Raw genomic sequence first — 24,943 nt, forward strand, 5'->3', positions numbered from 1 at the left:
CTTTGTTGGCATGAAATTGTTCATAACATTCTCCTGTAATTCTTTTGATATCTGTAGGGTATGTAGTGATGTCCCTGCTTTCATTCCGCATACTGGTAATTTGTGCTTTCTTGGTCACACTAGGTAAAAGTTTATCAATTTTGCTAATCTTTTCAAAGGACAAATTTTATGTTCCACTAAGTTTTCTATTTCATACACTTCTAATTTATTTAGTTGTAGCTTCTTAAGATTAACTCACTGGCTTTAGGGGGAATCCCTGGGTGGCTCAGCAGTTTAGCGCCTGCCTTTGGTCCAGGGTGTGGTCCTGGGATCTGGGATTGAGTCCCGAGTCAGGCTCCTGGCATGGAGTTTGCTTCTCTCTCTGCCTGTGTCTTTGCCTCTCTCTCTCTATGTCTATCATGAATAAGTAAATAAAATCTTTAAAAAAAAAAGATTAACTCACTGGCTTTAGATCTTTCTAACCTAAGTACCTAAAGCTATACATTTCCAAGCATTGCTTTACCTGCATCTTATAAATTCTGGTATGTTGTACTTTCATTAAATTCGTTTTCTGATGTTGCTGGTGACTTTTTTCCTTGATCCATTCAAAGTCTGTTATAATTGTATTGTTTAATTTCTAAATATTGTTTTTTTCTAACTTGTTTATTCCTAATGTAATTCTATGGTCACCTGAAAATACACTTTGTGTGATTATAATCCCTTTAAATGTGTCAGGATTTGTTGTATGTCCCTGTATGTGGTCTGTTCCAGAGAGTTCCACTTGCAATGGAAAGGAATGTGTGTGGTGTTATTGCCGGGTGGGGTCCACATCTTTCAGGTAAGTCAGTGGGGTTAGCAGTTTACTCGGGTTATTGGAGTGGGATAGGAAATATCCAAATCACAATTGTTGAATTAACCATTTCCCCTCTTAATTTTGTCAGTTTTGACCTCATGTATTTTGGGTCTTTCATTCTTGGTGTGTCAATAGTAATCATTATGTTTTCCTGGTATATTGGCCCTTTTACCATGAAACGCCCATCTCCAATATTTATCTTAAAACTGATTTTGCCTGTGAAAATAGTCTCTCTAGCTCTGTACAGTTGTTTACTTGGTAGAGGTTTTCCTGTAATTTTCCTATGTGTATCTTCGAGTCTAACGTGTGCTTCTTGCAGACAGCATCCAGCTGGGGCAAGCTCCTGCCCAGTCTGCCAATCCCTGCTCTTCTGCTGGAAGGTGTTTAGTGTGTTTACATGTGATCTTATCTCCAACTGGTTAGATCCGTGTGGGCTACATCACTGTTTGCTTATTTCCTCTCACGTCTTCCCTTGTGTAGCTTTCTATCAACCTGAGGAGTATGGAGATCTCTAAAACTGAACCGTTCATTTCTTCTTTCCATCTTGTCAGCTTTTGCTTCACTAATGCACTCTGTGGTTGTATACACATTCTAATAGTGTTTTCCTGATACAGCGACCCTGTGTCACTGAGATGGTCCTCCTCTTCTCCAGAAACATCCTTCGTCCAAAATGGTCTTGTCCAATATTCACACCGCCGCTGTAGCTGGTCTGGTCATGTCTGCGTGCTGTGGTTTCCACCCTGCACTGTGAGTTCACTTGTGCTGCAGATGGCGTGTGGCTGCATCTTCCTCATCCAGTCTGACAACCCCGCCTTCAAAACGGGGGTCTGGTCCCTTTCACACTGAAGAGAAGCACTGACATAATTGGATTTACACCTATTTTGCTCTTTATCTATAGGCCTCATGTGCCCTTTTTCCTTCTGGTCTGCCTTCACTGCCTTCTGTGGTAAGCAACTGCTTTTAATATTTTAATTCCTCTTTATTTTAGAACTACTTTCGGAGTCACGGTCGTGCTTACTGTAAACAGGTCTACTTCTAGCTAACATGGACTTAGTTCTGCAGGGGTACGTCCCCCCTGCTCCAGTACGGCCCCATTCCCCCCGCCTCTGTGCACACCGCCCTATGGGTTACATCTGTTTATGACTCCAGTGAGGGTTATGCTTGCTGCTTCCACAATTTCGTGTTTTGTAAAGTAAGAGAAAGAGACTCCATCCCCTCTGATGCATCAGGTACTTTCAGTGTGTGTCTTCAGCTCAATGCCTTGTTAGATTTCTTGTAGGGCTGATCTGCTAGCAACAATTATGTTCTTGCTACTTTGTGATGTGTTTGTCTTAACCTTTGAAGGAGAATTCTACTAGATACAGCTGGTTGGCCCAGGCTTGGTGGGGGAGGGAGGGTATCATTTAGGCTCCTTTAGAATTTAAGGTCCATAATCCTTAACACTCTTGAAGAGAGAAAAGACAGGGAAGGTGAACGAGACACAAGTGGCTGCACGGCGAGATGCAGGGTGTCCTCGCAGGGGACTCTGGGCCTGAGAGCAGATGAGGTTGCTCAGTGGCTGAGGGGCAGAGCCATGCTGATGCCAAGCTGCCCCCAGGAGGTGCTGGTTTGCGAGCACCCCAGTCCTTTGAGGGAGGCTGGGGCGCCATGTCGGCGACATGCTCTCAGTGGCTCGGGGATATGCTGACCATAAAGGGTAGGGTGCAAAGCTGGCAAAATGATCACAGCTGGAGAATCCGGGTGAGGGGAAAACGGGAGTTTTTTATGTTGTTCTTACTATTTTTCAGTGTGTCATTCTGAAGTATTTTCAGAAGAGATTATAAAAATACGAAGTTGAGATACTCATCTTACAATATATCTCAAAACATACTCCAAAGACCTTGGAAAAAGATGAATATTGAAAACTAGAAGAAATGGCATGGGTATGGAAAAAACCAGTTCAAACACAGAAATCTATGAAAAAAACAAGGGCATAACCACAGATTTGAGACATAAAAATGTTAAGCATCTAAAGTTAAAAAAAATCAAACAAAATTAAACAGCAAATCAAGATCCTTCATCCTGAGGATCTTATGTATGTGAAGGAAAAAGGGAAAAAAAATAGATAAGTCGTGGGAAAAAAAAAAAAGCACTAAAATGAGGGCACTCAGGCTCAGTCACAGTACAAGGACCAGTCCTTTCCAGAGTGGCAAAGGGGGCAGGACGCACATAGGGCAGCCGTCCCATCGCCTCTCAATTCTGCTCGATACATCTGGAAAGCACCAAGGGGGTCCCCATATTCCCTTATGGAAATGTGTTCCAGGAGAGGATCCAGGGAAGACCAGCATCTCCCCTGCATGCACCCTGCACACAGTGCAGATGGCAAGGGGCAAGCGCAGGGGTGGGAAGGGCCGAGGGCACAGCCAGGCTGCGCGGCCAGGCCACAGGTGTCCACCTGGAGGGGAAGACCAGGGGTGTGGGAAGCTCCATGCACACGCTGCTGGTCTCCACAGTTCAGGCCCCACGGCTGCTGGGAAGGTAACAGCCAGTGTGCAGTGGGACCAGGGCATGTGTGGACAGCCTGCCGGCCTCCCACCTGCGTGGGTGCAGGGGTGCTGGGCCCACAGGACGCTCCCAACAAAGGTGAGCGGGGAGCCAGAGCCAGCGTCTGCAAGGAACAGCACCCCAGCACCATGGAAATGGCATTGACAGGACTCTGGGAGGGACTGGAGGGGGTGTCACGTGTCCTCACCAGGGTGTGGCAGGGAGGTCCATGCAGGGCAAGAAACTGGCTAGAGCGAGAAACTCCGTACACAGGGTGGAACTGCCTCCAGGCTGGCACAACAGGCCCATGGTGGGCAGTAGGCGAACGCCCACGCGGGGGTCCTCCCGGCCAGCAGGACCACCACCGCGGTGGCAGCGGCTGAGCCACGTGGGAAGGGCCACCAGAGTCTCCCCCAGGGCAGGTGCTATGGAGCCCCCGGCCCCTGAGATGCGACTTTAGTCAGACGTCCAACTCTGATGCAGCTGATAAAGACCCTGGGCCAGAAGCAGAGGCGGTGCAGAGGGCAGAGACGCTGGGCCCCATGCCTGGCCGCTAACCAGCAGTGCCCCCCCAGGCTGGAGCTCATGGGTGCGGTGAGGAGGGCCAAGGCCAGGGGAAGGGGTCTGGCTTCCGAAACCCAGCAGCCCCCCAATGGCTCCTGGGAGCAGCCCTGCTGTGGACAACCGGCCCCACAGGAGCACCTCCCGTCTGTGCCCCATGGGCCACACCCTCGCCGAGGGGCATCGACATGGTGGAGGGCCCTCCCTGGGTGTGGGTGTGGGGACCCCCACTTACCCATGCGTCCATGTTGGGGTGGGCTGATCAGGGAAATTCTGGCCGGCCCAGCTGCTACCTCGGGCTAAGTGCGTAAACGGAGACAGGTCAGGGCGCCTGGGTGCTGCCGTGGGTCCAGCGCCCCACTCTTGGTTTCAGCTTAGGTCGCAACCTCAGGGTAGCGGGATAGAGCCGCGCGGACTCAGCCTGGGGTCCTCTCCCTCTGCCCCTGCCCCCGCTCGCTCTCAAATATTGTTCTCAAAAAAACACCAAGCCAGTTTCCAATGCTGCCACTTCTGAGCAAGACCCTCCTTGCAACGCACTTAGTCCCGTCGGTGGCCAAATTCCTGGGCGCCCGGACCGCAGACCCCAAGGGCAGGGCACTCGCAGCTCCTCCCCATGCTCGGAGGCCTCCGCCCAGTGCCCTCAAGAATGTCAGAAGGCAGAAAACGTCATGTCCTTACTGACGTCACAGATTTTACCTTTTTTTTTTTTAAGATTTTATTTATTTATTCATGAGAGACACAGAGACACAGGCAGAGGAAGAAGCAGGCTCCATGCAGGGAGCCCGACGCAGGACTCGATCCCAGGTCTCCAGGATCACGCCCTGGGCTGTAGGCGGCGCTAAACTGCTGAGCCACCGGGGCTGCCCTACATTTTACTTTTTAAGGATTTTATTCGAGAGCGAGCATGCACACGCAGGAGAAGGGGCAGAGGGGGAGAGAGAATCTCAAGCAGACTCCCCTCCGCCCAGAGTGGGGCTCGATCTCATGCCCCTGACACCACCAAGAGTCAGACACTTAACCAACCGAGCCATCCAGGAACTCGACATCATAAATTTTAAGATTCTGACTAAGTCCTCATTTTGTGCATGTAATGTTGTCACCTGAAATGCAGACACTGAGGGGGCGAGGCGTTCTCAGCCGCACGGGGCCCTGCCCCGGCCATGCACCTGTCATGCCCCCGGGGACGGTCCCTCTCCCAGCCTCCCGGGTGTGGACCTAGTGATGGGGGCACCCTCCTCCGATCGAGGTGCTGCCCACACCCAGGCCAAATGCTGTTTGCGGCTGCCTGGCCCCTGCCGGTCTCTGGACTGGCCACCGCCCGCGGGCCCACACGGTGGCCTGCCTTCCCAGCTCCCACCCGAGGCAACCCACCTCCGTGGTCCTTTATCGCATTGCCCCGCAGCTTCCCCTGGTGGCCCTGCTCCGGGGCACCCTCTGTGACCGCAGGCCCCGCTCACACCCACAGCCGGACTCCACCGTGGAGGAACTGAAAGCAGCACTGTCCTGCCTGGGGGGCGGTTCTCCAGTGAGACGTCCGCTGACCGCACGCTCACACCCACGACAGAGCTTCCCGAGGTGAAGCATCTCTCCAGCATCCGTGGGAATGGAGGGCTGGCCATGGCTGTCCCCCCAGGACCGGCGTCCTTCCCACCGGCCAGTCCCGGCAACTGCCTCACGCTGCTCACTCAGAGTAAGTCAGAGTGCCCAGCCGCCCACCCTCTCCAGGGCTCCCCGCCCCGTGGCTGCCCACTGAGTCAGGGTGCCCGGACGCACACCCCATGTGCCCCAGCAGCCCTTCACACCTGCTCCTCTCGCAGCCTCCCATAGCCTCCCTGTGCCCCTGAGCCCATCTCCAGCCAGCTCTGAACAACCAGCAGTATTTGCAACTTCAATAGAAAAGATCATTGTCACAGAAGGAGGACAAAAATCACTAGACCGTCTTTTCTCACTGTAGCTTCTACTAAGAAAGGGCTTTTCTTTGTTGGGTCAGCCCTCGAGTATCCTGTTTTGGGGAGAAGTCAGTAACAGGTGAAGAAAAAAGCATATAAAGACCCAAAGCGCTATGGACACAGGGCACAGGGGTGGCAGGCACGGGTTCTGGAGTTAGAGGTAGCAGGACAGGGCCCTGGGAGTTCCTGCTGCTGAGCTGCCTGCAGACCCCGACGGTCTCACGGGGCCCCACCAAGGGCCCACTCTGAGCACGGCAGGCACAGGCCCCCACCTGACCTGGCCCCACGCAGACCAGGCCGGGCCCGGGGGGTAATCACAGCAGCTTTACGGCTCTGCCTCTACTGACAACCTGCTCACTAGAGCTCTTCCTGTGGGAGAATAAACACTCCAGAAAGACCCAGGACTTTCCCGCACGACCAGGGGCCTGGGGCTGCGGGGTCTGGCTCTCCCTGCCCTGGAGCTGCCTAGTACGGAGCGCAGGCACCAGGGACAACGGCCCCACATCCCGCCCGGGTGCTGTGGATGCCGCTGGCTGTGCTCAGTGTGCTCAGCACACTGGTGCCCTCCTCTTTGCATCCTCCACGGCTGACGTGTTTGCTCTCTGGATTCTCCTTCAAGCAGGTTTTCACATTTTGCTGGCTTCCCTTGTGAACCCACGGGGTGGGCTGTGTGCACAAGACACTGGGAGTCATGCTCTCACTGTCCCTGGTAGGAAGCTGCAGGCCGGAGAGCCCGGGGCCCTGTGGGGAGCCATCAGCACCCTGTGCCCCCACGGGCGATGCCCTCTCACCCCCCGTCCAGGACCCTGGGCTCAGCGCAGGGCAGCGGGGTGGCACAAAGGACAAGGCCCTGCAGGACCAGCAGGGCTGTTTTGCGCAGATGTGGTGAGGTGGGCTGCGGTGCCCTCACCATGCCTCCCCTGCAGCCCCGGCCACTCGCCCCCACTTGCCCCCTGGGGCAGGGACCTCCCAGAACAGCAGACCACGGCCCCCACGGCAGCCCCTTGCCAGCCGAGCCCTGTTCTCACACCCCTGGAGGGTGTGTGCTGCCTCTGCTCCCGGCCCCCCCCCCGGCCCCCCAGCGTCTCCCAGGAGACTGTGCTCCCCCCGCCCCCACTGGGTGCTCACTGAGCTCCCGCCGAGGCGCCTGCTCATGCACCTACCCCCAGGACTCGTGGAGCGTCCGGGAGCTGAGCCCCACGGAGGACTCGTCTCCTCTGGAGCAGGGCGGGCACACCCCAGCCTGCCGATAGTTTTCCTGGAACGCAGGTGTGCCTGCTTGTTTCCTTCCCGGAAGCCCTTCTCCTGGAGATGTCCGAGCAGCTCCATGATCCCCATGTGCCCTGGGAGCAGCACGTGCTACCACGGGGCCCGCGCCTCATTCTGCAATTGTGACACCCCACCATCTTCCAGTCCCTCGGCTGGTCATACCCGGTGACACGTGAACTTATCAGGCCTCAGCCTCTGACCTCCAAACAAGGCCACATGTGTGTGAGGCTCAGGGTCCAGCCTCTGGGCAGCAAAGGTCAGCAGCGGCAGGTGGGGGCCCGGGGCAGGAGGAGGTGCGCCCAGTGTCCCCCTGACGTGACGGGCAAGAGACGGGCGCAGGAAGGACACGCTGGCACCGCTGCCAACGGCCGGGGTGTGCCCTGCACCCAGCTCACAGCGGCTCTGCATTCCTGCCTGCTGCTGGGATCCACACTCCTCTTCAACGTGCTCCAGGGTGGTCCCTGGAAACAGTGCTACTTCTCACGGAGCAGCCCGAACCCAGTGTGCGCCCACAGTCTTTGCATGCGGGGTGCTCGCCAACATTAAGGTGCCCTTCCCGGGCTGGCCACTCCCTCTGGGGACCCACTTCCCCAGCTGTGTCCGGAGGTGCGGCACCTAGACAGGGAAGGAGCCGAGCTCCCCGCCACTGTTCCCTGTTGGCTCTTCTCCTGGGTTCCTCAGCTGGCTGGGGGGGTGGTGGTTTGTCCTGACTACCCAGCACCTCTCCCTCCCTCCTGCCTGCCTGTCGGGCTCTGCTTGCGGAGGGGGCGCACCTGCAACTGTCTTCAGGACCCGCCCGGCCAGCCATCCCACCCGCTCACTGCTCGGCCAGCACTCATCCAAGAGGCCCCACGGTGGCCGGTGGCCGCCTGTCTCCTGGCGCACAGAGAAACCACAGAAGCTGCGTGTGGGGGAAGCAGCACAGGGAGCAGGTGTACTTACTTTCCTCGTCGGGGACGGAGTACGGTCGACTTGCATGGACTCCACTCTGTGAAGTGAACGGGGGATATATTTCCTGGGCCCGGGGCTCCGGGGAGGAAGGAGCACCAGCCCAGACCTGTGCCCCCTACCCCGGCCCTCAAGGGCCACCCACAGTCGGGGCAGACGCACAGGGGAGCACTCCTCCGCCCCCTCCTTCCACAGCCAGCTGTGTCCTCGCCCCTCTGAGACCCAGACCCCCTGCACCACAGGCAGGGGCGTCTTCTCCATTTAGCACTTACTGCCTGACCCGCACGTGTTACACCATGACCCCCCACGTTTGACAGCGGCACGCCATCTGGGCGCCCCGCAGGAGACGATGGCAGAAGACAGGACAGAGGATGAGGGGGGAACGCAGGCAGAGGGCGAGCTGCTGGAGGAAGCTCGGGCACTGCCCCAGACACACCCACACTGCGTCAGGGAAGAGTGGGGGCCAGGGCTGCTGCCAGCACAGCTGCGGTCTCCCGTCGTCTCTGTGCGGGTTCCCTTCCAAGCCGCCACCCCCAGCCTGGCAGTCCTGGTCCCAGACCAGAGTCCCAGGGATGACACCCATCAGCCCGGCATGGGTGTGGGATGGCCTGCAGCTGATCGCTACGACGGAGGGGACGGAGCCGTCATGGGCCAGCCTGGACCACACACCTGCCTCTGGGGCTGTGCCGGGAGGCACACGGGAGGGCCCAGCCCCTGACTCCTGAGCCACGTGTTCCTGCTCGCCCACGGAGCCGTCCAGCATCGGGGGTACTCAGAGGGTCGGGGGAGGGCCATGTGACACCCAGGGGCCCCCGATGCTCCCAGGGCACACACCTGTCAGAGGCTGACGACTCTAGGCGCAGAAGCAGGTGTCCAGCTGGCTTTGCGGAAGGAGCTGTGGTGGAGGTGTGAGCGTTAGGCTGCGTCCAGCCGGGTGGACGCCTCTTCATAGCCGTTCTGTTTCGGCCCCATGTTACTTACTTGAAACTGGAGTTTTCATTGCGCCGAGAACTGGTTCTTGTGACAATCTCATACTAAACAGAGAGAAGGCGTTAATTAAACCATAAACATTTACTCCCGCGTCACTCACTGCAGTTTGGAGCACAAGACGACAAACAGCCAGATGCTCCCCATCCACCCAGTGCCCCGGGCTCGGCCAGCCTCAGACCCCCTTCCCACACAGAGAAGCCCGAGGACAGGCAAGGGGCCCGCGGCTCGCTGACATGCCCGCACTTCGTCCTGGGAACACGGGGCGGGGGCGGGCACGGGCTCCCGCTTGCTGACTTGACACCAAGCTGTTCCCCCCGGGGACACAGCGCGGTAACAGAGAGCCCACGGCCCCCGCGCCCCCAAGGATGAGGCCATCCTCCCTGGGAACGCAGGCCGCACGGGTGTGCGCGAGCACGCCAGCAGGACGACCGGCCCAGCCAGGCCAGAAAGCTCCACCCGGAGCAAGAGCCCGAGGCATCGGGTGACGTGTCTAACAGAAATGGGGACCAAAACATGCTGACACCACAAAGGTAAAGATGACCCAGAAAAAAAAAAAAAACGATGACCCAGAACCTTCCACACGTGCAAAATCGAGCCGCCAAAATGAAGCCGAGGTGGGAGAGGTGTGCAGCGCAGAGAAGCAGGGCCAGGGGGGCAGACCCATGTGGGGCACTGAGTGGCACAGCAAGAGGGGCCACGGAAAGACTGCGGCTATGGATTTTCCACAGCTCACAAAGAACAGGATTCCTTGACGCCGCGGAGGCCGAGACCCACATGGGGGTGCTGCCCTCTGCTGCCCCCGCTCCACGGAGCGGCTGGGAACCGGGTCCCCCAGAGCGCACCCTAACACTGGGGCCGGCTGCTGGGCGCCCTCTCACCCTGTCCGTGGTGGCCTTGGCACGTCGGCGCCCGATCCACAGCGTCCACCCGCAGCCGGGGTCACCCTGCACACACGAGCCGTCGGTGCACAGCAGCTCCCCAGGACATCAACCCTGTGGCCTCCAACCTGATGTGCGGCCCCCAGCGGGGCTTCTGCGGTGCCCCCGGCCTAACACACCTGAGCCAGATGAGAGGCCGTACAGAGGCTGCCCTGCCCCAGCCGCAGGCCACACGCGTCCACCTGTCACGGACGCCAGGGCCCCGGCAGCAGGCTGCGGGCGGGGGTCCAACAGGGCCTGGCCACAGGGCCCGTCCGCACACGGGCCTCTGGGAGCACCCCCAGGACAACTGTTCCTGTGCTTTCACGGCCCCCTTTGCTTCCCATCACCTCCTGCTGCATTTTTGCTTCGACGGAAGCTTCTGGCAAATGAACGTGCTCTTTCTTCTGCTGCCCTGGTCACAAGGTCTCAGACAGATGGCCAAGCAGGCGGCACGGTCGGGCGCCCCGCGGGAGCTCGTGGACAGCACCCACCTCTGCAGCTGTTCCATCCGCAGCACGGACTTCTGAAGGGATTCCTCCAGCCTCGCGATCTAAACACAACCAGACCCCAGTCATCGGGCCAGCTGCATGGACCGTCTACATGTCTTCAGCCACAAGTCAGAATGTGGGGGACGGGGCCCCCAGGGTCTCCCCGGCTGAGGGTCTGCCTTCAGCTCAGGGCGTGGCCCCGGGGTCGGGTCCCCGCAGGGAGCCTGCTTCTCCCTCTGCCTGTGTCTCTGTGTCTCTCAGGAATAAATAAATAAAATCTTAAAAATTTAAGAATGTGGATGACATGAGTGCTGCCCTCTTGCCGCAAACCTGCATGGAGTGCAGGCCACCAGGGCCCTGGAACCCGCAGCCTGGACAGCGTGATGCCGTGGGGAGGCTCAGCCTCAGCCGGGGCCCCCCTGGGTGCTCCCCTACGCTCCTCCATCTACGCTCCACAAGGCATCTCGAGTCCGCTCTGAGACTCCAAAGGAGAGTATTTATTGGGCAAACAGGCATCCTGACCGTCCTTCCATAAGGATTCCCCAGGGCAACCTCACAGCTGCCATTTGTGGAAAAGGGCCCGAGTCCTGGGGATGCTAGTGGGTCCGTGTCAGCGTTCCAAAGTGAGACTGCTCCCGTGACCCTGGCTGGGTCCCCAGGTGGCCACGCGCAACAGCAGACAAGAACCCCACGGGTTGTGGGTCAGGACAGGTGCCCACGCAGTGGCCCGCCCGCCACCTGGAGACACAGCCTTGGTTAGCGAGGCCGCCAGCCCCCCGGATTTACCTTTTCTCTATAGAAGGCCAACAGTCTCCTTCTGTGCTTTTCTTGAAATTCTGAAACCTGAGAAGAGAATACGTGTCAGCTGCTGGCAGTGGGCCGCTACCGCGCAGCGAGTCCCAGGCGCAGCGGCCGGGAGGGGCCTCCAGCGCAGGCACAAGCATGCTCTGCTTCCCTGCGCCCTGTCCCCCTGCCCGCCTGCCGGCCCGGGCTTAGGCGCTGCTGGCTGCCACCCTGGTCTGGAGCAGAGCTCGGAGACGCTGTGCTGGCCGCGTGTGCAGCGGCGCGTGTGCCTGAATGCAATGCTAGCTGAGGCAGCGTGCTCCATGTGAGGTCGCAGACAGCGAGGGTGGCACCGGCCCCCATGCCTGGGGCTTCAGTGGTTCTCGGGGCCCAGCCACGGGACGGGACACGGCCCAGCAGGCCAATCAGCGGACCATCCCTTTGGCAGCAGCAACTGGATCACGGGATGGCCTCCTGACCAAGCAGCACCAACAGGAAACACCCTGGCAGTGCGACGTGGACGGGCTGGCCCAGGAGGGGAGACCGGCACAGGCCATGTGCCACACCAAGTGGAGGGGAGTGCTCCTGAGAGCCCAGGCCCTGGTCTGGACCCTGGGCCCACTGACCCGGGCCTTGTGCCACCTCTGGTCTTCCATTTACACGAGCCCCAACTTGCACACAGCAGCAGGACCTGAGAGCACCAGCGTCACCCAGAAACTGCCACCTGGGATCCACCCAGGGGAGGAGACGGGCATCCCACATCAAGGGAGATTTCCAGGTGGTGACGCCTCCCCTCCTGGAATGCTGCACTGTAATTGCCAATACGGGGCTCTGCTGCCCCCGGGCATGGGCATGGCCCCACGTGCTCAGTGGCCTCCTCTAGGTCCCACACTGTCCATGCAGCCCAGGACTTTGTTTAGTGGACGGACATGAGGGCGGGCCCTGGACCCAGACTCCCTGGGCTAGCACAGGCCAGGGCAGGAGCCGCTGTGGACAGGACAGCCAGCCCACAGCTTCGGTGCCTCCCCCACGGCCAGGCCAACTCCTGAAGGGGTCACGGTCAGGAGTGACCAACACCCCCTTCCTAGACTCCTGCATCTTCCAGGGGATCCCACACCCTTGGGGCCTGGAGGACACGATGGACAGGTCCCGTTCCCCAGGACAAGGGCTGACAGACGTGGGCTCTGTCTGGAGCATCTGTCTGGTGGGGGCGCCATGAGGGCCCATCATGTTGTCCCCATGGGCACCCTCATCTTCGCAAGGCCACGTCCAGAAGTGCCCCCGATGCTCAGTGATGGGCCAGCTTCCAGGCGAGGTGGGGGGAGGCAGCAAGGAAGGGTGGCCAGGCCTAGACCTGAGGCAGGGGCGCGCATGGCCAGGAGGGCTTTGGGCAGACCTAGAGCCCCCCACCCCGCCCCACAGTCACCCTCAGCCAAGATGGGGCTGACAGTCCGTCACCTCAACAACATGGTCTCGTTCCTCAATGGGCTCCGTGCCCACAGCAGGAAGAAGGTTATCACACAGCTGCCTGTAAGCCTCATGTCCTGGAACAGGGCCCACCCTGAGACACAGGAGACACATGCGCTGGAAGCGACCGCAGGACAGCCCACCCGGAGCACCAAGGAGCAGGGCCGTGCCTGCACTGGCACCGGGGCCCAGCAGGGCCTGCGGGCTGGCAGCGGCTGTCCTTGAACCAATACAGGCAGAGAACAAGCGTGCAGGCCTCCGTGGCTGACACAGTCATGAGGCCACAGCCAGGACGGGGTCACGGAGAGCTGAGCCTGGGAGGCTCACGCACAGGACACTAAGGCAGGGGGCAGCATCAGCCCCGTGTCCGTGCACCGCACACCTGTACCAGGCAGGGGCCTCCGGGATGTCAGGCCCTTCAGGAGGAGCTGCTGTGGCTGTACCGGGCGGGCAGGGGGTGCGGACACCAGCAAAATAAAATCTGAAAGGGCCACGAACCTCATCTGGTAGAGTGTGCCCCCCCTGGATGGAGTGGACACCCGTTTCCCGAGATTTTTACGGAGAGCAGAGGCTGAGGAAGGCCAGGCCAGGAGGCGACGGGCAGGGAAGCTGTGGGACGGCCCAGGGGACCGTCTCCTTGGGCAGAGCCACGACCTCTGTGCGGCAGGTGCAGGGCGCCTGGAGCAGCCTCGTGTGCACACTCTGACTCACTGACATGGGCCAGCCCCGATGGGGAGGTCGTCAGGGGAAGGAGGAGAGAAAAGGTTCTGCTTCTGACCAGAACAGGAGGGGTGACTCCTGAGGGCTTGTGCGAAGCCACCTGCCGTGGTTCTGGGGCCTGGGCCAGGGCCTCCGGGGGGCTTCATGCTCTTTAAGTGGGTCTTCTGCCCCACAAGAAATTCATACCGAGCGGAACCTAAGATACACACCAATTCATTCATTCAAGAATAACAACAGGCCCAGTATATTGACAGACACACATGTGAAATCCCATCACGTGGCCTCTGGAAATAGTTTCGCACCCTGACCCTGGCACGCGGCCATGGGACATGCAGCCCAGAGGCGTGAGGCAGGTCCCTTGGCAGTGGCCCCCCACCCCTGTGCGGGCACAGGCTCTGACACGGCACAGGGCTCCACGGGGCCGTCAGGAAATGCCATGTCCTCAGCTCCCGTGGTCGCCAATGCCAGGGCTGTGAGGACCTCCCAGAACGTGGACAGCTTCTGGGCTTCAGGAGCCTGGATCCCCTGTGGCCAAGGCAAGGAGACCTCCAGGCCCTCGCCTGGCACTGGCCCGGCGCTACTGCTGTGTTCTAGGGCATCTGTGTGTGGCCCAGGCCCCTCCCAGGACACTGGGCTGAGTGCAGGTGCACAGCCATGACACCGTGGTGCTTCCAGCTGCGTGACAGTGGGAGACAAGAGGCCGTGCAGAGGAGGGGTGGCCTCGGCAGGGCTGCTGGACCACGGCCTCCAGATGTGCAACGGGCCCAGGATGGTCAGTGTGAGCACAACTCTCCCTTGGCCTCCTCCCGTGGAGGGTAGGTGGGAGGTGGCCTGCAGCAGGCGGGAGCTCCCGTTAACAGAACAGGGAGAAGCAGGAGGGCTGGGGGCTGGAGGGCTCCCTTCTCTCCAAGGAGGCAGCTTCTTGGAGAGAACGGCAGCCCGCACATGGTTCAGTGACAGCTGGGCATTCAGGCGTCTGGGGCAGGGTGAGGTATGAGGAGGGATTCACGACACTGGAGGGAGGAGCAGCAGGTGAGATGTGGGGGACGAGGCACACGTGGTGAGGGGAGCAGGGCCGGGAGGAACACAGGTGCCCGGGATGGGAGAGTGTGCCCAAGTGGACCATGACCCTCAGGAAGGACAGCCTCACGAAGCAGCCTGCAGCCTCGACTAGGGCCCTTCACACCCCAAAGGTGAGGCCTGCCCCAGACTGAGAGGATCAGATGACAGCCGTGTCCCCACACACAGCAAAGGCATAAGCAGCCATAGCAGAACGCAACCGAGGGCTCAGGCATAGCGAAGGCAGCAAACACGTGCTGATCCCAAATCCCAGAGGGACTGGTCTCAGAGTACGTCATACAGGGTCTCTGCTGACATCATCACAAACTCGCGTCTCCGATGCGTGCTGGGAGGACGGGCGTCATGCTGAGCGAGAAGCTCCACGTGCAACGCTCACCTGGGAGGTCTCTCTCGAGTACTTCTTGCACAGGCCGTCTATGCCCATGAATAGCGCCTGGATATCCACGTCGGTCTGAAAGGGAGGAGAAGCGGAGGTCTGTGTCACCGCTTCTAACGCAGGCTTACAGACCCCGGGGAGAAAACTGCACCCCGAGATCTAGAACTAGCCACAGATGACACCAACCATCATGTCCAGATGTCCTGGAGCCCTGGGAGGGTCGCCCATGTCCTGGTTGCCAGTGGCTGTGGCAGGCGAGGGGCTCCGGGCACCTGCTGCAGGACAGGGGTGAGGTGAGACACACCCCTACCTGGAAAGACACCCCCAAAGGCTGAAGGGGCAAGACAGAGCACACACACAGAACTCAGGAGGGAAAAGGCAAAGGAGCACGGCTGTGACCCAATCACACCAGACTGAAAAGCTGCAGGGAGAGCCTTGTGTCCTCCCCATTTGGTCTTTAGTCTGGACTGTAACCAAGTCATGAACATCAGGATGCTGGCTAGGGAGCCATTTATGCCCCTCAACTCCACTAAAACAACAGTGAAACTACATCAGGTTAGTGTGAGAAACCGGGCCACATGCCATGAAGGGCAAGGCCTTCTGGAGCAGACAGCAGAGGGGCCGGCGCGGATCTGGCTTTGGGAGAGGACGGGCCAGTGTGGGGACATGGCCCTGGAATCCACGCCCGGGTGTCAGGATGGTGGGGACCCTGCACAAGGTTGCCTGGGCAGACCAGGGCATCATGGGGAGGCATGGCCTCCAGGTACCTGTGAGCTCTGCTCTGCACCAGCAAGACCTGCCACGCTGGCACATGGCTTGATGCCACCAAGCTTCCATCTCCTGAGCAAGGCAAGCACATGTGGAGCCTTCCCTGAGGGCCGTGCAGTGAGCAGGCAAATGAGGAGAGGAGTGCCCCTGAGAGAGCATGGCCAAGCCTGGTGCTCAGCAAGGGGGCATGCCTGCATGTAAAGTACGTCACATACAGACCACCCAAAACTGGACAGAGAGCTCCAGGGTCAGAAATGCAAGCACCTGGAAATGCTGTCACCGATGTGTCAGGGGCCACATCACAGGTACGTGAAGGCCAGCATGGCACAGGGGGTGTGTGGAGACAGGGCAACCAAGGGTTCTCCAGCCTAACAAACGCCTCCTGCACCGGCCAGACAGGACACCTAGCAGACAACTGCCATCACATACGGGGTAGCCACGCCGTGGAAAGAGGTAAACAACAGAGGAATATGATCAAAGCACCAGAAAACATTAATTTCCATTAAAGAATTCTAAGCCCAGTGAAACTATGCTTCAAAACAGGCAAGAGGGCAGCCCGGGTGGCTCAGCAGTTTAGCACTGCCTTCAGCCCAGGGAGTGATCCTGGAGACCCGGGATCGAGTCCCATGTTGGGCTCCCTGCGCGGAACCTGCTTCTCCCTCTGCCTGTGTCTCTGCCTTTCTCTGTCTCTGTGCCTCTCATGAATAAAAAAAAAAAAAAAAACAAAAAAACACACACACACACAAAAAAAAAACGGAGACAAGAAGAGAGGTCCTTTTCAGACAAACCAGAAAACTTGTCACCAACAGGAGACACTGTCTTCAGGTAGGAAATGGTTCCTCGGTGGGAGCAGGGGGTTCCGGGGCCAGTGAGGAACACGAGGGAAGGGGAAGTGGGGTTACCCAGACCAGAATGGCGACTGCACACTAGCTGCCCTGTGGGGCTCTGTGCAGGCAGAAGAAACCACACGCCAGCAGGGGAGGGGCAGGTGAGACAAAGGTAAAACGGCAGAGGTCTCTAAGGGCCTCACATCAGCAGGAAGGTCTAGTCCATGTCAGGGTCTCTGGGGTCACGGAAATGAACTCTGTCTTGGTCTGAGTGGTGGATACGTTCAAGTCACAAACAATTCCCAGAGCCACGCACCTGTATCTGTGCACTTTCCCCTATTAGACTTCAACAAAAGTCAATAAAAATAACAAGTAAAATTCCCTATTTCTCAGTCAATATACTTTCAGAAAATGCACAGGTCACAGGAGTAATTGAGTAGAAATTTCAAATTATTTCAAAGTGAAAGTCAAAAAAATGTAAAGAAGCCAAACACATACAATCCAGGCAAGGATGAACAGAGGGGTGCCCCAATCCCATAGCACAAATCCCACCCATCTTACAAAACAGACTAAGTCCAAAGGAAAAAAAAGGAAACAGAGAACATAGCTGAGAACAAATGTAAAGTGCAGATAAACACTAGTTCTCTGAGAATGCTGATAAAAAAAAATAAAACGAGGAAGATTGTTGAAGAATAAAGAGAAACTGCAGCAACTATTACTTTGATGAGAAGGGGACATCGCTACAGATCTAAGACTCTGAAAATACAGAATACTGCAGGCACGCTGATGAGACATTTGAAAATCTGGATAAAGTGCACAAACTCCTAAAGAAAGACCACTCACTCACGCTGACCCAAGAATTAGGAACTCTGAAGACTCCATATCTAATTAAAAATTTAAAACCTGGGAGGCCTGGGTGGTTCAGTGGTTGAGCATCTGCCTTCAGACCAGGGCGTGACCTCGGGGCCCCGGGATCGAGTCCCACATCGGGCTCCCTGCGTGGAGCCTGCTTCTCCCTCTGCCTGTGTCTCTGCCTCTCTCCCTGTGTCTCTCAGGGATAAATACATAAGATCTTTTTTTAAAAAAATTAAAACCCTAGCTAAAAACTTCCCCACAAAAAGCCTTCTAGGATCAAGTAGCGCCACCAATGAATTCTAGCATACATTCTCTGAGTAACCACCCCCCCAAAAAAAAACTAGAGAAAAGAAAAATGAAAGAATTTCCAACTCCTTTTAAGCCAGTGAAAACCCGACTCACCAAAACTTGAAGAGAGTATCTATAAGAAGAGTTACAGATTGGTTCTCACATGAACACAGGCACAAAACCCCCCAATCCCTCTGCACATGTAGGCTATACTGCATCACAACCAAGTTGTAGTGTTTAAATTTGACTGTGGGTATAGGGACACCAGGATGGCTCAGTTGGTTGAGCATCTGACTCTGGATTCAGCTCAGGTCATGATCTTAAGTGGAGCCTGCTTGAGATTCTCTCTCCCTCCCCCCTCCTCCTGGCTTACATGCACATACATGCTCTCTTTCAGTCTCTCTAAAAGGTAAATAAACAAAATCTTCAAAAAAAGAGAATTCTACCTTGGGTTTTTTTTTAAGATTTTATTTATTTATTCATTCATGAAAGAGCAAGAGAGAGGCAGAGACCCAGGCAGAGGGATAAGCAGGCTCCATGCAGGGAGCCGGACGTGGGACTCGATCCCACCAGGTCTCCAGGATCAGGCCCTGGGCGGAAGGCAGCACTAAACCAGTGAGCCACTTGAGGATCCCCTGCTCTGAGTTTAAAATTCTAAAAATAGGGGATCCCTGGGTGGCGCAGCAGTTTGGCGCCTGCCTTTGGCCCAGGGCGCGATCCTGGAGACCCGGGATCAAATCCCACGTCGGGCTCCCGGTGCATGGAGCCTGCTTCTCCCTCTGCCTATGTCTCTGCCTCTCTCTCTCTCTCTGTGTGTGACTATCATAAATAAATTTAAAAAATTTAAAATTCTAAAAATAAATACAATTCACTATATCAACAAAACACAGTAAAAAAATCAAATGACAACCCTGATATTTACAGAAAAACCATCTGATAGAATCCAACATGGCTCCTGATAAAAACCCTTAGTAAGAAAGCCAGGGTACCACAAATACGTCATGGTGAACCACTGGAAGCTTGACCCTGAAGTCACAAAGTGACAAAGGACACCGCCATCACCACTGTGTCTCCTCGTAGCCTGTGCAAGGAGGAAAAGGTGGCAGAGAGAAAGAAAGGGAGGAATGACACAGAGATTGAGCATTTGGAGAGGACATGGTTGTGCAGAGAGAGACTCTAGGAAAAGCTCCAGATCAGCCGACAGCATTATCAAATGAAAACAAGGAGACTAGATAAAAGCTAATGAACAAAATCTACTGATTTTTATATGCCAGCAATAAGCACAACAGAGATGACATCTTAAGAGGTGAGCAAGGCATCACCCCAAATCATCGGGGCCCAAGGATGAAGCTAACAGTGCGCAGCCTCAGTGCAGAAAATCACCACTGGAACCAGAGCACAGCTGAGTACACGGAGGGGCGCCACGCTTGTGGACTAGAGAGTCCACGCTGCAGAGACGTCAGCTTTATCTACGTTACTGATTAAGCACCAACCCAACAGGACCTAGTGTGTGTGGAAACTGACAAGTTGGTTCCAAAAGTTACATGGCACGTGCAGCAAACAGCGCCCGATCTCAGTGGCTCATGGAGGACACCCGTTTCCCGTCTGCACATGGATGGCCTCCCCTCGGGGCATAGCAGCTCTGCCTTGTTGGGTAACCAGTATCCACTTGGCAGAGTGGGGGGCTTTCCAGGAGAATGTTTTGGGTCCAGGCCTGCAGTGGCGTTGCTCCTGGAAGCAGGGGGGAGGCTGAGTCTAGCTGGAAGCCAGCAGGCCAAGGAAAGCTCCCAGCCAGACCAGTCTGCTGTTCTAGTGGCTGGTGTCTGTTTTTCTCCCCCCTACACAGAAAGGTCACCCCCCCAAGTGCCCCCTCTCTGAGTTTACGCCAAACCCAGGTCCTCGATGGCATGTGGTCTTATCCTCCTAGTCCTGGTCCCACCGTGAGCCTCTGACCTGGGGCAGGACAAGTGAGTCCACCGCTCAAGAGGACTCACTGGGGTCCGGGGGAGACCAGAGAGCGTTGGTTCTGCCGCTGTGGGTTGTTCCTCCCCCACATCTCCCCAGGGTCCTAAGTGAAGTGGGCACGAGGAAGAGTACCCCAACCACCCATGGCCCCCAGGCCCACCTCCTCACACATGGGACCCAGACCCACTGGCCCCTCCAGGGCTCAGGGCCTCCCCACTGTAGCCATTCTTCCCCATCTCCAGCCTACATGCAACCCCCTTGTTGTCCACACATCCTTCTGCTCTGCTCCTTGCTTTTGCCAGAGGCTCTGTCCGCAGCCTGCTTCCCAGGCCCCGCAGGCTCCTCGTACCACCTGATAGATAAGGCAGTGGACTGTACTGAGTGTGAAACAGTAATGGCCTTTTTCAATGACAAACAAATGAACAAATACAAGTGGTGCCCTGTCTGTGGAGCAAAGGGGCAGGTGTGGGCAGCTCTTGTACTGCAGGTCCCAGGAAATCAGCTTAGCCTATTACAGTGTATTTGGTTTTAACAACAAAAATCCCATTCAGAATAAAAACCATCAGGGGTGCTGCATTTAGCAAGGATATGTGTTGTTTTGTGAAAGTGATTTCCCACATGTGCACACACGGATGCATTTGTGTGCAAATCCACACACACAGTGCCATGATCTCAAGTGTCCTTCCTGCTACAGGCCAGAGAAGCCATGGTCACACACAGCTGTAGGCAGAGACCTAAAGGCAGTGGGGGAGGGAGCAGCGGCAGGTCAGAGTCGCTGGCCAGGGGACCAGGTGTCCCCCAGAGGCCAGGCCACAGAGCCACGGCATGAGGGGACACAGGTTTTCCTCCTGGAAAGCTGCGACACATGCCCACGTCTGCAGATCCCTGTGGCTGCAGGTGAGAAGAATTTCGAGGAAGCAGCGGGGAAAGCAGGGAGAATGGCTCTCAGGCGTCGTGGCGGTGGGCACTCACCCGGGCCCATGGGGGCACGGAGGAGCCGAGCCCTAGGGAGACTGCGGGAAGGAACAGTTAGGAACAGCGTCGGTGCCCTGAGCAACTTCACTCACATGCACAGAGAACAAAAGAATACTTTTCTCAAGCATCTGTGGAACATTAACAATTACCACGTACCAAGCCACAACGAAAGTCCTGACAATTAAAAAAAGAAACCATATGGCCATATTCTCTGGTCACAAAGACATAAGACTAAAAATTTTCCACAGAGACGATAGAGGAGATAAAGTCTAACCCCTCAGACATTAAGGAACATTTCTCCTGAATAATTCTTGAGTTGAAAATTTAAGTCACAAGAAAGATTTCTTTTTAATTTTTTTTTCTTTATTTATGATAGAGAGAGAGAGAGAGAGAGAGAGGAGAGGCAGAGACACAGGCAGAGGGAGAAGCAGGCTCCATGCACCGGGAGCCCAACGTGGGATTCGATCCCGGGTCTCCAGCATCGCGCCCTGGGCCAAAGGCAGGCGCCAAACCACTGCGCCACCCAGGGATCCCCAAGTCACAAGAAAGATTAAAGACTATTTAGAAATGATAAAAAAAAAAAAAGATGCTTGAAGTGACGTAGAAGAGCAGCAAACAGAAGGAAACAGACCATCCTAAATACACTTATTAGAAGAGGAAACGAATGACCTGAGCGTAGGGCCCAGGAGGGCAGGGAAAGGCCAGGGGCGCCCCCCTCAAGGGCAAGCCTGACCAGCTGCACCAGCCAGCAGAACCTGGCTCTGTGGCCAAGGGGTTAAGCTGATACATTTAAGGGAAATAAAGCGCTTCCTATTAAGTTTAAACACTTAAATCTGTGCCCTTATTTTTCCACTCCTAGCAATTTATGCTACAGAAATATTCTTACACGTATGCAGAGACGTGGTAAAAAAAATAAAATAAAAGGTTTGCTGTGAGATGGAAACAGTGAAAACCTACCCCCTCCAACCCCCCGGAAAACACTGAAATACTATGCAGTCTTTTCAGGGAGTGCGACTGTGCCAAAAATACCAAGTCAACTGAGAAAACAGCATTTTGTAAAAAGATAAGTCACAGTAACACACAGAGCAGGAACTATACTCGCTTGCTGACATCTGTGGGAAACAGGATTTGGGCAACTTTCACATTCTCCATTATGATTTTGTCTCATTTAGATCTTGTGTGACTTTGTGTTATGTTCTAATCAGTAAAAACAACCGTTAAAGATCAAAACAACCGATCAAGTAAGTATCTTAGAACCTAAGCATAAAGAGAATAATCATTTGTGACTAAGTTCAAACCAAGTGGGTTAAACTGGCGTATTTCACAGAGATGACAAAAGACCTGTATTCAGCCTCCTGCAACAGTGACCACCGTTAAACCTCCCCTCACCTTCGTGAGGAGCTAGTCTTGTGCTGAAGAAACCTATACAACTCATCTTCATTTCCTGGACACACACAGCAAACGACGCAAGGGCCAACCAACCTATGGTCAGGAGTTACCTGTACGAGGGTTCAAAACCGAATCCTACTTGTGCTTTACTCAGAAATCTTGTAAGATCCTCCAGTTGAACTCACAAAATGAAAGCAAATCTCAGACACCCCAAATGACTACAAATTGAATGTCGAATTAAAAAAAAAAACACTAACATTCAGATTATACGTATTTCAACTTACATGTTTTGAAAGTAAAAGCGTGCGACAAGGGACTTTACAAATCAAGCACTCATCTTTTCCACCTACAAAAGAAAAGCAAACTTTACTGTATTATAGTGAGTAGTGATTTTTTTTTAAGATTTTATTTATTTATTCATGAGAGACAGAGAGACAGAAAGAGAGAGAGATGCAGAGACCCAGGCAGAGGGGGAAGCAGCTCCCTGCAGGGACCCCGACGTGGAACTCCATCCGGGACCCCGGGGTCACGCCCTGGGCTGAAGGCAGACGCCCAACGGCTGAGCCGCCTGGGGGCCCCCGTGAGTAGTGCTTCTGAATGTGTACCAACGCAGCTTCAAATCACGGTATTTCTTCAAAAACATACGGGCTCATAGCACTTAACATCTTCCACGTTCAGACAGTAAGGCTGTGCACGTGTACAGAGTTGAAGAGATTCCTTCAACTAATAATCCATTTCCCCCCGTTTTCCCAAGATGTTCCGAAAGAGTATGAAGGTCAGCAATCCTCAAACTCAAATGTACTGCAGAATTTCGTACAATTAGGCTTTGTGACGATATCCTAATTTAAAATTTTTAGCTACTCAAAATGAAAACAGGTCCTTTCACCCTGCCCCGAGATGAAGCACAAGTTTTGTTCTGCCCCCGGACACTCACCTTTGCAGCAGGAGAGAGCTCACTGGGAAAGAGCCTTGGGAGCGTGCGCGGAGCTCCTGCTGCCCGGGGGCCCGGCGCCAACACCGCCCACCCCGACCCGCTCTTCTGGGCGGCTCTGCACATCCTGCTCCCCAGGCCACTCCCGTTACCCCCTGGAAAACCCGCTCCCTGCATCTCCTCGCCTGCCCCCACCTGGCACCAGAGCAGCCCGCGCCGTGTCCCTGGAGAACTCAGACTCCAGTGGGGGCTGCAGGGCTGTCGACCTGGGCTCCTCCGCAGCCGCACACGTCTGAGCTCTGCTGTCTCACTAGCGAGTCTCAGCGCTCGCTCGCAGCGCTGCGTCCCTTGCCCTTCCCAGCGGCGCAGCTGGCCCAGCCCAGGCCCCCAGCCCCCGCCGCCTCCTCTGGTCCAGGGTGGCTAAGAACCAAGAACCAGGAAGAACAGTCGCCTCGCTGAGACGTGCCTTCACAGGCGTGGATTCCAGGATTCCAGCGCTGGGCCTGCCAGCCGCTGGGCGACCCCCGCTTTCCTGGGTGTTCCCCACCAAGCCCGTGGGGGTGGGGGCGTTCAAACAAGCCCTCGCCTCATGCGACGACACAGGCGGGACCTTCCTCTGTTTCCCGCCTCTCCGCCACTTCCCACAGAACGACCCACTCGGCTTTCTTCCTGTCTCATGGCCCCGACCCCGCAGCCCACGGATGAGGTCCCTGTGGAGAAGGAGGCCCCCCCCCACCCCCCCCCACAGCCTCAGGCCGGCCCCTTTCCATCTTGCCTACAAACAGCCCGCGGCGCTCTCCGCAGCTCCCACCGTGGGAGCAGGGTCCGCCTCCGGCTCTGCTCGGGGTTCGGGGTTCGGGGTCCGGGAGCCCGAGGCGGGCGGCCTGGGGTAACAGCCGGCCCTGAAACCCAGCAGGCGGGGTCCCTGGGTGGCGCAGCGGTTCGGCGCCTGCCTTTGGCCCAGGGCGCGACCCTGGAGACCCGGGGTCGAGTCCCACGTCGGGCTCCCGGTGCGTGGAGCCTGCTTCTCCCTCTGCCTGTGTCTCTCTCTCTCTCTCTCTCTCTCTCTCATAAATAAAAAAAAACTAAAAAATACATAAAACCCAGCAGGTGCGTCGAGGCCGGGAAGCGAGAAACGTGACAGGCGGGGTCGGCGCAGCGAGTGGGTTCACAGGCGGTGCTCGCGGACCCACGGACACGAGCGCTCGACGGAAGGCGGGAGGGGCCCAGGCGAGCAGCCGGCTCGGCGCAGACGGCAGCCCCAGCCGCCAGGAGAGGAGAGGCTGCCCCGCCCGCCCCGCCCCCCCTCGCCCGCCCTCGCCCGCCCCAGGGCGGCACCTGCGGCCTGCGGACCCCCGCGGGCGCGGCCTCTCGAGCGCACCCGCGATGCTTGACGGCCCCGCGGCCGGGGACCCCGCCCGCAGCGCCCGCGTCCCTCCCCGCCCCTGCGGCGGCCGGGCCCCAGCTGCCCCGGGGAGCGGAACCGCGTCCAGCGGCCGCAGCCTCACCGCCCCCGCGCCCCGGCCCGCGGCCCCCGGCCCCCGGGGACCTGGCGACGCGCGCCTCAGGTCGCCGCAGGCCGCAGCGGGGCCGCCGACCCGGCCGCCAGGAGGGCCGCGCCTCGCGCAGGGTCACCCCGCGCCCCGCCGCCGCCCGCGCATCGCCGGCGCTGGGGACGCGGGTTCGCTCGGACGCGCGGGCGCCCGGAAAGCCCGCGCCGCGCGTTCACGCACCTTCCCCCTTCTCTCGGATTCTACTTACTCGTCGCCGTCGCCGAGAGGCACGGAGCGGGGGAGGCGGACACGCGGCCGGGGGCTGCCCCCGCGGGCACCCGGGTCACGCCCCGGCCCAGGGCGGCGCTCCCCGCCTCCACGCGCCGCCCGCGCCGGCCGCCCTCACCTTTGCGCAGGCAGACGTCGCAGTACACGTGGCCGCAGTTGGTCAGGCTGAAGCGCGACGCGCGGTGCGGCGGCTGGAAGCAGCGGTTGCAGAACACCCAGCCGGCCATGGCGCCTCGGGCCCGCCGCCTCGGGTCCCGC

The 24,943-nt window shown here is 57.2% G+C and overlaps 1 protein-coding gene across 11 annotated transcripts in view; it reads right to left on the minus strand.

Moving 5' to 3' along the window:
* RNF212 (ring finger protein 212) overlaps positions 1 to 24,913 on the minus strand; it is a 30,161-nt gene extending 5,248 nt beyond the window's left edge. For 4 of the 11 annotated variants that reach the window (XR_008664521.1, XM_055325968.1, XM_055325969.1 and 1 more), the window contains exons 1-9: positions 24,804 to 24,913; positions 22,258 to 22,319; positions 14,907 to 14,981; positions 11,267 to 11,323; positions 10,340 to 10,542; positions 9,064 to 9,116; positions 8,917 to 8,977; positions 8,077 to 8,122; positions 4,152 to 4,215 (exon numbers count right to left, since the gene is read on the minus strand). Coding sequence is in view for 10 of the 11 variants with exons in the window: in XM_055325968.1 (XP_055181943.1) it covers positions 4,152 to 4,215; positions 8,077 to 8,122; positions 8,917 to 8,977; positions 9,064 to 9,116; positions 10,340 to 10,542; positions 11,267 to 11,323; positions 14,907 to 14,981; positions 22,258 to 22,319; positions 24,804 to 24,912 (730 nt within the window). In the remaining variant the exon portion in view is untranslated. Of the gene's footprint in view, positions 1 to 4,151; positions 4,216 to 7,023; positions 7,596 to 8,076; positions 8,123 to 8,916; positions 8,978 to 9,063; positions 9,117 to 10,339; positions 10,543 to 11,266; positions 11,324 to 12,721; positions 14,698 to 14,906; positions 14,982 to 15,092; positions 15,182 to 22,257; positions 23,073 to 24,803 lie in introns of those variants that run through there. The other 7 variants (XM_055325977.1, XM_055325978.1, XM_055325973.1 and 4 more) reach the window with 6 other exon arrangements.
* Positions 24,914 to 24,943: the final 30 nt, after the last annotated feature.

This window comes from Nyctereutes procyonoides, unplaced genomic scaffold (assembly GCF_905146905.1).
Source record: "Nyctereutes procyonoides isolate TBG_1078 unplaced genomic scaffold, NYPRO_anot_genome, whole genome shotgun sequence".
NCBI classification, from domain to species: domain Eukaryota; kingdom Metazoa; phylum Chordata; class Mammalia; order Carnivora; family Canidae; genus Nyctereutes; species Nyctereutes procyonoides.